At 33.7% G+C, this 16,101-nt stretch overlaps 1 protein-coding gene across 2 annotated transcripts in view; it reads right to left on the reverse strand.

Moving 5' to 3' along the window:
* The window catches only part of LOC111511714 (uncharacterized), a 35,654-nt gene extending 28,112 nt beyond the window's left edge, over nt 1-7,542 (reverse strand). The window contains exons 1-2 of one of the 2 annotated variants that reach the window (XM_074175893.1): nt 6,894-7,542; nt 2,417-2,582 (exon numbers count right to left, since the gene is read on the reverse strand). In XM_074175893.1, coding sequence (XP_074031994.1) covers nt 2,417-2,582; nt 6,894-7,259 — 532 coding nt within the window. In that variant the 5' untranslated portion in view covers nt 7,260-7,542. The remainder of the gene's footprint in view (nt 1-2,416; nt 2,583-6,893) is intronic. The other variant, XM_023167747.2, reaches the window with a different exon arrangement.
* Nucleotides 7,543-16,101: the final 8,559 nt, after the last annotated feature.

The following is a 16,101-nucleotide window of genomic DNA, read 5'->3' on the forward strand; positions in this document are numbered from 1 at the left end:
GAGTCATCTGACCCTACTCAGATGACTTCTTACTATGTGGGTATAATGATTCTGTTACATATATACCGTTGGTTATTACCTGAATCTGGTACCTGTATGTTTTGGTACCTGAGTTCTTCTTCTTCTCGATATGACCTCTTCTCCCCGTTAGGGTTTGAAATGTTAGATCGAAGGTTTTCACGGACAGGAATATGTTGAAATAATTCTTCGGGTTTGTTCCGTGTGGTGTATTGTCATCCTCGGTGGGAATGAATTTCGCAACGTTTCGACAAAGTCTCATTTGTCATCCTCTGGCGATTTTGTTCGGGAGTCATCTGACCCCACTCAGATGACTTCTTACTATGTGGGTATAATGATTCTGTTACATATATACCGTTGGTTATTACCTGAATCTGGTACCTGTATGTTTTGGTACCTGAGTTCTTCTTCTTCTCGATATGACCTCTTCTCCCCGTTAAGGTTTGAAATGTTAGATCGAAGGTTTTCACGGACAGGAATATGTTGAAATAATTCTTCGGGTTTGTTCCGTGTGGTGTATTGTCATCCTCGGTGGGAATGAATTTCGCAACGTTTCGACAAAGTCTCATTTGTCATCCTCTGGCGATTTTTGTTAAGTGTTCGGGAGTCATCTGACCCTACTCAGATGACTTCTTACTATGTGGGTATAATGATTCTGTTACATATATACCGTTGGTTATTACCTGAATCTGGTACCTGTATAATGTAACAGATATATGTAACTCAGGTACCAAAACATACAGGTACCAGATTCAGGTAATAACCAGGTATATATGTAACAGAATCATTATACCCACATAGTAAGAAGTCATCTGAGTAGGGTCAGATGACTCCCGAACACTTAACAAAAATCGCCAGAGGATGACAATACACCACACGGAACAAACCCGAAGAATTATTTCAACATATTCCTGTCCGTGAAAACCTTCGATCTAACATATATATATATATATATATATATATATATATATATATATATATATATATATATATATATATATATATATATAAATACGGAACAATGTTGGGGATGCAGCTGTTGTTTAAAGAATACTCTTTGTTATATGGTCGAGCTTTCGAGAATGTTTATTCCCTTTATCAAGACATCTACAATAAATTGATAACATTGAAGCAAAATTGTAAAACAATAGATAAAAAGTACTTACTAACTTGAGGTTATAGTAAAAAGTCGAAAATTTCACTGAGAAACACAAAATTAGTCCTTTTCATTATGTAGAAAAGTGTCACACATTAATTTTTTTTATGGTTTAAAGAATATATATATATAAAACTTATTCAGAAGTAACATTTAGAGGATTTGAAATTTGAAATTTTATTTTAACGGCCATGCATGGCACTTACTAGTGGCGTGGTAGCATCATTGGTAGCGTCATTGTTATCTACTCACTTTGTCAATAAGAATAATTATTCTTGGACAATAAAGTACAGTTTGATTGATTGATTGATTGAACATCTGGAGAGGGAACTGAAATACCTTGAAGTAACCTTGAGATCGAATGGATACAGTGCCTCCGAGACCAGAAAAGCCATGAAACCGAAGGACACCACGGTTCAGAAAGCGAAAAAGGACCAGATGGTTGCACGCGCATATCTATCGTTTATCCCTAGGGTCACGGACTGAATTAGAAAACTATTCGGCAAACACGACATCAAAACAGTCTTCAACCCCACGAGGAAGATACAACAAAGCCTCAGGTCGGCTAAAGACAAAAGACACTCATTATCAGCAGCAGGGGTCTATCGCATACTGTACACTTGTGGAAAAGTATATATCGGAACCACCCAACGATCCATGGGAACAGACTAAAAGAGCATAAAAGGAACTGCAGACTAGGCCAAACGGAATTTCGAAGAAATTCCAAACATCCACGGCTTTCAAACTCGAAAAGCAATGACACTATTAATACTTTGTTAAGTACCTAATTTTTTTCTTGGAACATGCATATGACAATTATTTATAGATGTCAGACTCCAACATTTTTTCTATCAACGATTTCATGAGTAGGATTATTTATACAGAGTAAATTATAATAACCTAATAAAATGAAAACATTACTATAGCGAAGGTAATCGTCCAGATGCGAAGCTATTGAAACTAAGCCAGATGGTAAAACAAAAACAAAGTCCTGTTAGTTGTTTTCATATATTGTAGTGTTTCCATGAGTGAAAGTAATTTATTTTACCTATTCTTCAGTTTCTCATGTCAATAATAGAGGTGCTAAAAACATTACTCTCACAAATTCTCAATTGAATAACTCAAAACACAGAGACCCCCAAAACAATAAAATAACCTATGTTCAACATTCAGTTCTTCCGATAAACTGTTAGCTGTTTGAGTAGCACCATCATCGGTAGATATTCTTCCTACACTACATACCATAATCTTTTTTGTGGACAACAGAAGATGATTTATCAGAGCTGGAACTGTTTCGCCTCTCCGCATCTTTGAAACATTTTGAAGAAGTCTGCTCCTCTGAGAGGAAATCAACTGCCACCCTTTTCTGCCCTTTGAATCTTGTGTCTCTTCCGAATCCATTGTGGTTCTGAAAAATTTGCCATTTCAATAATAAAATTAACCCTCAGTGCTAAAAGTGAGACATGTTCTCACAAACTTCAGACATTCATATACAATCCTACAACACTTTCCTATGTGTCCTTATTTTTTTAGTGTACTGCATACTAAAAAAGGTCAAAAAACAAAATCTAACCTGTACCCTAACCTATGCGAAGCTAAATTCGACTAGTGCAATTGAAATAACATTAAAAATTAATTAAGGTGCAGTAAATGTTTTCACAACTTGTTCAATTAGATTGGCAAGACTGCTATTTGATATATAATATTGAGAAGAAGTAGATCATACATCTATTTCAACTTCAAAATTCTACAAAGGGGACAATATTTTTTAAATGAGTTAGACCCGTAGTTGATACTTCTGAATTTTTGAAAAGACATATCTATTGATTATTACTGGAGTTTTTTCCCAACACCAAAGGTTCCAAACAGTGCATCATAAGTATATCTTTTGATATTGAACAAAATCGTAAAAACGGTATATTTCCCTAGTAACTGAAGGAAAAATAAATTGTTATTTAATTCATTTTTACACTCCAAGAAATATATATACTTGAAAAACCTAAATAAGCAAATTTGCGAATTATTCTCGAAATAAGAAACTAAAAATTTTGGTGCAGGAATTTCATAGCGAAAAATTTCTCAAATACCGGACATGTTTTTTAACAAAAATTAACACTAGGTACGTAGAAGTTATATAGAATTTTCAATAGGTCAGGTTAGTTTTTCGCGATAATCATTTTACGCAGAATGTTTTTTAGTCTAGTCAATAAGCACCTTTCAGGTCAAAAATACGCCCTAAAACGCATACTCTGGCTTGCGCCGTACACGCATACTCTGGACATTTAATGAAAAAATATTATTTCAACTTATTGAATACCAAAATCAGGAATTGATAAAATGAATGAACAATAATCCGCGATCAAAACATTTTTATCGTGATTTTCCAGTTAATTTTGCATTAGTTAATTAACCATTTTTTTCTACTTAAACAGGAACATTGCAAGTGCGATAATTGTTTAATAGCATATTCTCCAAAAATTTTTAGAGCTGTTTTTGAAAGGTCTCAAAATAGATTCCCGTTGAAAAAATTAAACAAATTGTTATTTTTCGACTTTACCAACAATTTAATTTGATTAAAAATTAAAAAGCTTAATTAAGTAATCATTGAAAATATTTTTTTATTTGTATGTTAAAATATCTTATAAATTATATGACTATTAAAGTTTTAAATGCCTTCTTTCTATCATTCAATATTATATCATCTGATATTTCTCATTCTCGGAAGTACCTTTGGATTTCGGTTTTCGCTTGTTGAACACCTACTTTGTTACCTGCTAGGATAGGAGCCAACAATTTTAAAATATTCATAAGTGGAATTCTATTTTAAATGAAAAACCAAATTTTCATCGTCCCCTAAAAAATTGTAATAGGAGAAAATGACTTTGTAATGTTTAAAATTGAAGGAAATTTAGTGTTTTGCTTTTTTTTCCAAATTTCAAAAAATATTTCCAATACTTGAGTAAGTCAACTGAAAACATAAAAATGCCATATTTGCATTATTGCTTATTTTGTAATGTACTGCTGAAATTGTGGAAGGAACGAAAAGAAATTTGAATTTTGTTTTGAAAGAAAACAGTTTCTAAATGTATCGAACACTACGTCTTGATTTTTAACATAAATTTCAGTTTATCAATATTCATACTTCAAAACTATAGAGCTTCTAAATATATTTCGTACGTAATTGCGAAAAATCAGGATAAGCACATCATCACAATTATTAAAGAATATTACCGGAGTTTTTTCCAACACCAAATCGTTATTTTTACACCTCGACACGTGTTTCGATCACCAAGTGATCATCTTCAAGAGGAAGATAAAACTAATAACTATCAAAACTAAAGCTACTTATACTAATCAGGTACATCATACAGGTAGCTAATCAGTAATACCACCCATACAAGTGTACCACCCTAAATTAATTTTACAATTGGCCTTTCTATTATTTACAATATGTCAAATGTATGTTTAAATTTACAGCTATATATAGAACAATTTTCAGCTATATAAAATTAGTTTCATAATATTGCCTATCTAAATATAATTACAATGTGTCTTTTTGTAGTAATCAGTAAACCCAACAATATTATTTCAACAAGCTATATAGTATGCTATTTGGTATCTAGTTGTAGTCTTGATAATGCAATCTGAGAAGACGACTTTTCAAGAACTCACAACAGATGAACACACGGAAAAACAACTTCACACACATTTTTTGACATATGATTGATAAACAGGACTTTTACAGGATGTATGTATTGAATTTTAATATATTTTCAGTTGAAATCGAGTTTGAACTACTTTCTGGTAATGTTCCGTCATAGTATTAACATTATTTGGAACCAAGTAAAATATTACCGGTCGGTATTACCATATATAATCAATCAGTGCCTTCGAAATGAGTCCAAAAAGTAATGGAAACGAAACGACGTGCCAACTTCTTCTAACAACCTCTAATATTTCAATAAAGAATAATTTTTCCCTTTTCAATAGTTTGCTGAGAAGTAACTCTGTGTTACGATTCAGGATCATCCGAAACCTTGTCATTCAAACTAATAACACTAACAGATTTCTAATAATTACAGATTACTGATTATACCAATCATAGATTTCAGTTTCTGTAATAAGACTCTTTCACATTAGAGAAAAACATATCGCTTCAACTTTGATTGAGCTCTCACTTAATAATTTCGGATGTCCTCACTTCAACCTAGTTACAAATTTATCAAAATATACAAATATGTGCACATTTCGGTTCATTTACAATTTCGTATCAGTCCGGACCTGTTCCAAGAAAATAATGGAAAATGTAAGATCTACTATTGGATCTAGTCTAAAAATATTGTGAACATTAAATATAATGATGAATATAATCCCAGAGCCACAAGTCCCCTTAAACAATTCCATTGAAAATTATAATAGAAACCACGCCTAATATGTTTACGTTGAAGGAATAGATTTTTGTGTATAACACCATCCAAGTGTACTCTTCTAAGATACTTGAAAAACTTTATTGTGTTATTCGTCGATGACCTGACCTGAGCATTCATTATTATTTATCCACGTCTGTGGTCTTTGTTTACATGAGGGAGACAGCATATCGTGTTATTAGTTCAGCGTTGTCAGATGCGAAGAAATTTCTTTAGATTTGAGAAATAACGATTTTGTATTAATGAACATAAAGAAAAGGGTCTTAATTGTAGAATAAAAGTATGAAAATGCGATTGGGAAAGAAAGATTTTGGCTTTCTACTTCTCCATGCATGTATGAAACTACTCTCCCCTAAAAATATACCCCTTCCGATTCAAACAAGATTTTTGCGGCAGATTTACCTTCAGGATCATGATTCTCTGTTCTCTCTAAATATCTGAGAAAAATAGATTTCGGTGACAGTATGAGCACAGATTAAATATTTAATCTGTGGTATGAGTAATAATCAGCGGTGAATTTTGAAGACCCCCTTTGATTGTTTCAAATGATCTCAACGCACGTAATTTCAAAATAGATTATAAATGAGTCATAGACAGTTAATTCTGTGTTACGTTTTTCGTAAAAACAGATGGATTTGCAAACTTCTCGCCACATCGTTTTGTGTTTGTTTATACAAGTAACAGTTGAGCTAATCATGTTAGCTTGACACGGGATGCAAGACTTATGTTTTGCAAATAAAAAATATAGAGGTGCTGCAATTATAATTTAATTGTTAATTGTTGAAAAAATATTTCTCCGCGGCATAGTCATACACTGACTTTGATGCTTCAAAATTTATTTCGTAACCTTCCTATAAAAATAATAAGTATGCTTCATTGTCTAAAGAACCACATGTCTTATTGACAAAGCTGCAAATTCACTTCAGCCATACATACACACATAGGTAAGTATATTATACATATACAATACAAATCACATAAACATAGCCTAAATTTATAATAGAGATATAGCTATCTGCACAAATATACAAAAATCTAACGTATTGGTGCAATTTGATCTAGTTCTGAACAGAACATAGTAACCTTTTTTAATTTAGTGAAATCTAAGATTTTTGAACAAGTCGTCCAGCTAGAGAATTCTGCAACTATAATCTGGCAACATTGTAACAGTTAGACAGTGGAATGTGTGAGAGAGAAAGATTTTATTGCTCGCGTCTTGGCAACATGGCTGCGCTAGAGCGTTTTATTAGCTGAACATCGCTAAAATAATTAATAATTATTTAAATACTCACGATATTTGTGCCATCCTCTACAAGTACTCCTGTTACTTGCAAATCCTCGGCCAAATCGAATATCGAATTGAAGCTATCGCAGGAAACGTCAATGCTACCTTTGTAAATCAATTCGACCAGGTTCTTGAGCTGAATAAGCGTGATACCGTACATAAAAATAGCATTGTCGTCCTTGTGGTCCACAAAAACGTTTTTGAAATACCGGCTACTCGCTGCCAAAATCACTTTGTGAGCCTTAATCGATCCATCTTTACAATACAGAGTACAGTCTGTTAGCACTTCGTCTTTATACAATGTCTGAAACACCGTTCCGATATTCTCCAAGTGTTTATCAGCGAAGAGGCGGACCGTTTTATGCAACTTCATTTTCACTGTACACTCAGATAAGTTTAATGCAGAACCGAAGGTTACGTAGATACATACGCTAACGTTTAAATTTAACCACGACTTATTTGTTTATAATTCGCGTTATGAAATGTTTTTTTGTTTACTCTACGACGTTATTAGGAGTGTGCTCGAACGCGCCTCACTACTCACTGCGCCCTTTGGGTTACAACTAAGGGGGGCTCGGCACGGTATTGATTTATTTCGTGCTGCCCCCTCTTACTAAATCGCAAAATACCCTCTGGAATTAATTATAACTTCAAGCGGGCTCGAGGACGCCCCGGTTATTTCGCATTTCTCTTTGTTCGACTCTACAGAATATTTTTAATATTTTTATTATTTTAATTAATGGTGAAAAACACATGTATGGTTCGATTATCTCAAATTATTTTTATTTATTGTTTTTTTATAGTATATTTGGAGGTATACTCACAGTTACTCAGGAATATTAAGAGGTTAATAAAATATATACCAGGAGATTTGAAAGAAATATTGTACTTTATTCCAGGATAGTTTGGAAACGGTGTTTTAGTAGGTACATAAAATTTGAGAGTTCCTCATACGATTTAGACCAGAAAATGGCATTGCATGCTCTAAATTTAAAGAGCCTTATGCGCATTCATAAGTCATTATACCCAATAGTAGATACTTTTTTCAGTTTGGCCCCAATAATTATCAATATTTAAATACTCATTTTTGTTTTCAATCATACTCTTCTGATTTTTTTAGTAGAAGCTTTACCTATACATTCGAGAGATAAAATCACAACCAGGGACGGATCCAGAGCTAAATGGCCTCTTGCTTTTTGTGATGGATGATTTTTGATTGCATGACTGCACATGGAAATTTCATGTTTCAAATGCAAATTTTTCCATAATTCCGTCAATATACTGAAAGAACTCAACTTACAATAATACAGGGCGGAACAAAAGAAACATATTTGTCTGTAAAATAGCATTATTAAGTCAAGGCCCTACTCAAATACCTTTTATAAAATCATTCCAATATTATTCAATATTTTAGCTTTGTTATTGTTAACTTAGCATCAAAAACTCACTACAGGACACCCAAAAGAATAAAGCAAATTGATTCCTATAAATTCATCAGTAACAAATTTGAAAAAATCATTTATGGTTGTTCGATATTATTTGTTATTAGCATAATAATAATCTAATTGGAGGAAGACAATGAACATATCACTATTCCATTTGCAATTGGTATTATTGAATTTGAATAATAAAAATTGGGCTGCATAATGAGGATCTTAGCTGCAGACACTGCGAAAAAGGACAGTGACTGATGAGAGGCACTGAATCACAAAAGGTAAGTAAGCAACTTATACAAGGATCTATACAAATTAGTACAGGGAACAAGATTCTCGAAAAAGGTGTCACGATGAGAGGAATAACGCAATGAGTGCAAAAGCGCGCAATAATTTAACAGTATTCATGATAATAATTACATAATTTTCAGAAACATTTTTATTTGTAGACGCGTTTCGCTAACTCCCTCGTTAGAAATCAATATTATAAACTGGGCTACAATTCTACAGTAGGTAACTAAATTAATTGATAGTAGTGAAAGCTATAACAGGTAGAATTGGTAAACTAATTACATTGTCAGTTCTTGAACAACAGGTAAATTTTTGAAAATGACTAAACTAAATGTTATTGTGAAAAAATGTTTAACAATGGTGAGTGGTCGACCGACCTCCTGTTGGTCGTTCAGGAGGGAACCCGAATGTATACCTTCATTTATTTCCAGAGACTCCAGCAGCTTCCACTTCTGTCTCTAGGCTTCTACATGAGGTATATAGTGTTGAAATCGTGATCGTTTTCAAAATTCCTTTTATTTTCGGAGATTCTCGTTTAAAAATTTCTTGAATTCCTTCCTACATACACTTTTGGCCATGATCCACGTGTTAGTTTGTAGACAACTGATCTGACATCCTTGTCTATCTGTGACAGGTTGTTTTTTAAATATCTACCTAAGGAATTACCAGTCTTATATGCTATGATGATATTTTGTTTGTTCAATAGTCTTTTTATTTTATCTGATGTTTTTCCGGTTCATGTGAGTGTCTTGAAGGTGCCAGGGTTATATTTTATATGGGGTATACTTGGTCAATAGCTTGTTTTTTTATGAAGGATATGGTAAATTACATGTTGAAGTCGTTATTCACTACAATTTATTTTATCAGATTTAATTCCTTATTAAAATTCTCTGTGGATATTGATAGATAGATAGATAGATTTTTATTGATCCTTTTTGCTACATAATGTGTAGATGGGATAAGTCAATATAAATAGAAAAAAAAGGAAAAATATGAATCACCAGCTCGCTTAGAAACAATAAAGAAGTAGAGGTAACAAGGACATTTTGAAATAAAGTTTTCAAAAGAAATACGATCGCTCATTGCTGTAAAAACCCTTTTCTGATAAATAACGTTTCAATTTTTTTTTGAAGATACGAGGAGACAGAGTCTTTATATCGTTTGGCAGTAAATTATACATTCGAATGCCGGCAAATTTAGGAGATTTTCATATTTTGCGTGATGATGTTTTCGTGTTATGATCATATCATTTTTTCTTATATTTTAGCTATGCATTTTCTGTTTTTGTTTGGAAAAGTTCTTTATTTTCATGTACATATGTCAATGTTTTTAAAATGTACAGACTTGCAACTGTCAATAATTTATTTTGTTGGAATATATTTCTACATGAAGTTCTAAAGTCTAAATTAAATATTAATCTCAGCAGTGTTTTTTGTTTTATGAAAATCCTGTCTGATCCAGTAGCTAGTCCCCACAGACCGAAATGTTCTGATACATGATCGAGTGAAATTTGGCATAATAAACTGATAACAGTGAATTTGTATCTAACTTGCACTCAATTGATTTCATCAGATAGTATGATTGATTCAATTTCTTGCATATATAATCTATATGTTCTTGCTATGTGAGGAGTGATTCAACCATAGTTCCTAAAAATTTTGTCGAGCTGGTCAGTTCTAAAGATTAATTTTGGAAACTAAGATTGAGATTATGTTGACTTCTCGATGAATTCGCGAATTGCATGTATACCGTTTTGTTCTGCATAGGAAAATATTTTTCCATGACTTATATTGAGAGAAAGATCATTTACATATAATAAAAATATTAGTGGCCCAAGAACGGTGCCCTGAGGGGTACCTGTTGTAACTGAAAATTTATCCGACTTGATGTTATTCTGCTCTACCTGGAAACATCTATTCGCCAAAAAAGAAACAATTAATTGATTTACATTACCACGAATCCCAAAGTTGAAAAGTTTGTCTGCTACAAATTTAGTGTTCAAAGTGTCGAAGGTCCTGCTCAAGTCAAAGAAGACTTCTACAATAATTTTTTTTTCGTCAATTAAATCATGTATGTGTTGTGTGAAATTTAGCGTTGCGGTTTCTGTTGAGTAGTTTTTCCTGAATCCATGTTGGCACTCTGTCATCAGATCGAAGGTTTCGAGGTAATCGTTCATTCTGAGAGATATTAGTTTTTCCAAAATTTTTGGGAGTACGCTGATAATTGATATGGGACGATAATTTTCGATACTTTTTTTGTCACCATTTTTCAATACGGGTACTAGAATGGCAATTTTGAGAAGATCAGGATATTCTCCAAAACCAACACATAAATTCATAATATGCGCTATTTGGTCTGATAATATATCAACACATTCTTTAATAATTTTTGTAGAGATCTCATCATGCCCTGTGCTTTTTTTATTGGGTAATGAGGCTATGACTTTTTTTACTTCGTTTGTTGTTACGGGTTTGAAAAACATCGTTGTAGTAACATTCGCCATTGTTGTGCAGCTGTCTGAGTAATTAACCGAGAAATGTGTTTAGATTTTTTTGTCAATTATGGTTGAAAAGTATTCTCAAAGTGTTTTCGCAACTTCCACTTCATTACTGATACATTTTTTATTGTGATTCAGGATTATACGTTTACTCTCAGTTGTTCTAGATGGTTGCTTGATTGCATTGGTATGTTAATGAGACACAAACTCATCAATGTATGTTAACTAGACATAGATTCATTAACATACCAATGTTCACAGATAATTTTAATTTGGAATTAAATCTGATAAAACAAACTGCAGTGAATAACAACTTCAATCCGAATGTAATTCATCACATCCTTGATGAAAAACGTATACCCTCACACAAAATATAATACTGGCTCCTTCAAATCTCTCACATATACCGGAACAACATCAGATAAAATAAAAAGACTATCAAATAAACAAAATATCAACATAGCATATATGATTGGTAACTCCTTGGGTAATCATATGAAGAATAACAATTCACAGATGGATAGGGATAACAGATAAGATGTCTACAAACTAACATGCGGAACATGCCAAAAGTATATGTAGGAAAAACAACCCATACCAAGCGCTACTTCAATGCTCCCATCATTATCCTGCCCAGTTAAATTCTGTTTTGAATTCTCTCTTAAACAGATCCATCAGACTCACTGACAACCACAATAGATCCAAGGAACTAGACGAACTCAAATCCGCCCTTTGCCAAAACGACTATCCCCAATCCAAAGATCTATCCAACTTCAGAAAACTCGTACCCCACATCCCAAACAGCCAAATGAATAGACGGACCACCCAAAAGCTTTTTTCCTTATAATCATCGAGTTGCCGACAAAGTGTGCCGAATTCTGAAGAGGCACGATATAAGAATAGTTAGTACTCGGAGTCAACAAAACATCTAGGAAAACAATACCCAATGAGGCATAGGGCATATAGAAAATACCATGTTCCTACTGCTCCAGAACTCACTTCGGCCAGACCAACAGAAGAGTCTCCAACAGAGCCTATGAACATGAGTTTGCTCATCCTCATCTCTCTTCAAACATCATCGTGAAACAGGCCATACAATAAGCTTCGAAAACACCAAAACCATTGCCACCAAAAAAAATCTCCAGGCCAGGATAATCCGCGAAACTATAGAAACTGAATAGTGTACCAACCGCCTCAACGAACGAGATTATTAGCAAAGATTACCTCATTCATGGAGTTCATTAGTGTCACAACTCCGCTCCCACTACCGGTCCGCAACTCCACTCGTCCAGGGACAGGAAACTAACGTGCAGGTCCCATGTCCGGCAGAGGATAGGGCTGGCGAGAGCTGCCCTACGAAAACTCAATCCAATCATCCATGTGAAACTGCTTCTAATCAAGACAGTTCTACTTCCTATCAATATGTAGGCCTCAACTGCCTACACATTTTTACCTCGCGATAATAGACATTCGTCTCCGGTCAGGGAAAGGAGATTCCCGTGCAAACACTACACACAGTAGAATCAGTTCAAACAAAAAACAAGAAAATAAAAGCACCTAGAACCTAGAGGCTGGCTTGCGACCAAAAGAGGTCAGATGTTAATCTTGCAGAAGTGCCAGCAGCAAGTTGAGGTTCACTCATAAATGAGTGAGGGTGGATGGAATTGGAATCTAGCTTCGCACACAGTAACCGTGTGGGGAAGATTCTATCTCGGGCATTCAACTAGGGAGAGGGCATTCGGGGGGGGGGGGGGGAGACCGACAGTCGACGCTTGGGAGAAAGCAGACCTCAATGTAGTGAAAGCTTTTAGAAAATGGCTTTAAAGTCGAGGCCGAATCGTCGAACTACTAAAAACACTAGACGCGGTTCAACACGGAATTCACATATATGATTCAACCTGGAATATATATACATATATATATATATATATACATATATATATATATATATATATATATATATATATATATATATATATATATATATATATATATATCATAGTTAAAAATTCAAATACTATTAATTCCAGGACATACATTGAAAGTCTCAGCCTGATTTATACCTATCTCCTTTGCTTAAATAAAGAAAATAAATTTGATAATACTTAACAATTTCAGAACAGAAACTCCTTACCTTCCCTCTCTTCATTTTACAGTTCTGTAAAATCTCATTGGCAGCAATGCATTGGTCAGAACAAGAAATTCTGCCAAACTTAATGTTTTGTGTCAATCATGTCTGACTACCTGTCGAGTTCAATTTTCAAATTCATTGTTTCATATTATTCGTGCAATCATCTCACATTATTGCAAAATTCTGACTGAATATTACATGTTTTTAACCAATTTTAATCTTGACATACATATATGAGGATCCTCTTTGTTACTTATGTGTTAACTTCATTTTAACCTCACTTTCGTAAGTATGAACACGTTGTCCATACCCGTTTGTTTATTCAATAATTATTGTAGAGTTCCCGATGAAGAGACAATAAACGCCTCGAAAGCTTGAACAGAAAAAAGAGTTTTACAATCTTTCTGCCTCTGACTGCTATACCCGATTCATACCCTTCGTTATATATATATATATATATATATATATATATTCGCTCGGGTTTCGCTCCGTGTTCTGTGTATTTTCTCCCCATAAGGATTATTTTCACAACGTTTCGGCAAAGTCTCATTTGCCATCTTCTGGTGATGTCTGGTTTTTTCAACTAGACTGATTAATTCGAACTCTGTGTCTCAATTTATAGGGATGGATGTTTCCCTTTACCTGCGTTGCTGCCACTACCTGTGTTTGCTCGACTACCTGTTTTGGTCTTATTACCTGAGCTGCCTCTCCTGTCTCTGTTATTGTACCTGTATTGTCATGTACCGAGTTTTGCCTCTGAAGTTGAGCCGTCTGATTGCTTGTGCGAAGTGATAAAACGGATCTCCATGTGTTGAGACACAGAGTTCGAATTAATCAGTCTAGTTGAAAAAACCAGACATCACCAGAAGATGGCAAATGAGACTTTGCCGAAACGTTGTGAAAATAATCCTTATGGGGAGAAAATACACAGAACACGGAGCGAAACCCGAGAAAACAGACATATATATATATATATATATATATATATATATATATATATATATATATATATATATATATATATATATATATATATATATGTCTCGAATTCGATCCTCGCCATTGAGATGTCGGAAACTATGAGAGATACGAAGATTGTAAAATTGGGGCAAAGTTGCGCATTTACCTGACTAACAATATGCCATTGAGAAAGTTCTGAAGTTCCGAATATACCCGTAGATATCCGGAAAAAACAAAAATTTCGAAAAATGGTTTTAATTTTTTTCTGGCTTCATTTTTCGAAGGATTTGAAAATAAATTGCACTTCCACATTGCCACTTTTTCCCTGCTACATGATGGTGTTTTGAGATTAGCTATCCGACGTTTTCGTCTTCCGGCCACCATCATCAACTTTATTTTTTCTTATGGGCGCTACATTGAATTCTTTCTGTTTTGAATAGAACCAGATTTTATCTTTTCAATGATGTACCTATCATAAATTATCATTCTTTTTCGAAAAATTGGAGATATTGAAAAAAATGTATTCTAATCATAATAGACTTTGACTCTGATGTTTCTAAATTTGACTTTCAGTTTGTTACACTCAATGACATTTTGTTATTGTATAAGTCATTGAATTTTTGGCGAAAAATGGCTTTCACGAATGATGAAAAAAGAGATATGATACAAATTTATTAAAAATAGATAGAAACAGTGTTAGAACATCGAAAATATATTTAAACTTGTATGCCGACAGACGACAACTACATCGAACTATATTCAAGTTATTGAATCAAAATCTTACCGAGTTTATTTCATTTGAAAAGCCGATAAAAAAATACGGAGATAGAATAGACCAGGAAACTAAAAAAAAATGATAAATGAGGTATGTATGAGGTAAGTTAGACATTGTGTCCTTTTCAATAAAAATTTGGTTAGTTTGAAAAGCAAGCCAATGAAAAAATACGGAGACAGAATCAACAATCAAAATTTGATAAATGAGGTGGTATCAGGTAAATTAGACATTGGGTCCTTTTCAATGAAAATAGAACTTTGAACAAATAACAATAATTAACTAAAATTTAAAGACAAAAATAGATAAATCACAGCAAAAGTTCAAAATGCTGGCCTTGTTCATGATAACACAACTGTGCCCTTCTTCGAACTGTGCCCTTCCGAACTCTCTAACAATGCTGTGTTGGAGGTCCTCAATATTTTGATATTCCCTCTAGCCATAAACTATATTTTTCAGTACCCCATAAGAATGTATCCATAACACTTAAGTCTGGAGACCTTGCTGGCCACCTCACCGGCCCATTATTCCCTATCCATTTATCACCAAACCTTTCAGTCAGGTAATTAGATAGTCGTTTGGTAGTGTGAGCTGGAGAACCATCATGTTGAAACCAGATGTTGTTATAGTTAGCCAAAGGTAGATCATCCAAATAGTCTTCGAAAATCGACATTAAAAACTGGTGATAGGTTTCTCCATTCAGAATTCCGTCAAATAATTAAGGACACAAAATTCTGTCTTTGTAAATTCCTGCCCACGCGTTAATACTAAATCGCACTTGAGATCGAATTTCTCGGAACTGCTTATGGTTGTTTATGCTCCAAATGTGTTCGTTATTTCGGTTGAATATCCCACAATTCGTAAAAGTGCTTTCATCTGTCCAAATTACAAACAGAAAAATCAGGTCTTTTTATTAGCCAATTACAAAATTCTAATCGCCTTTCGGGATCACCTCGATCCAATTTTTGAGATATGTGTATTTTGTAACATTTTAAACCACTTTTTTTGAGATGTCTCCAAGCACTTGTATGACAAATATTCATTTCGGAGAAAATTTGACGTGTATCTGCCAATTATTAATTTTTATTGAAAAGGACACAATGTCTAACTTACCCCATACATACCTCATTT

This window comes from Leptinotarsa decemlineata, unplaced genomic scaffold, assembly GCF_025532065.1.
Source record: "Leptinotarsa decemlineata unplaced genomic scaffold, Ldec_3_MD MMD2_tig00001393_RagTag_RagTag, whole genome shotgun sequence".
Taxonomy (NCBI): Eukaryota; Metazoa; Arthropoda; class Insecta; order Coleoptera; family Chrysomelidae; genus Leptinotarsa; species Leptinotarsa decemlineata.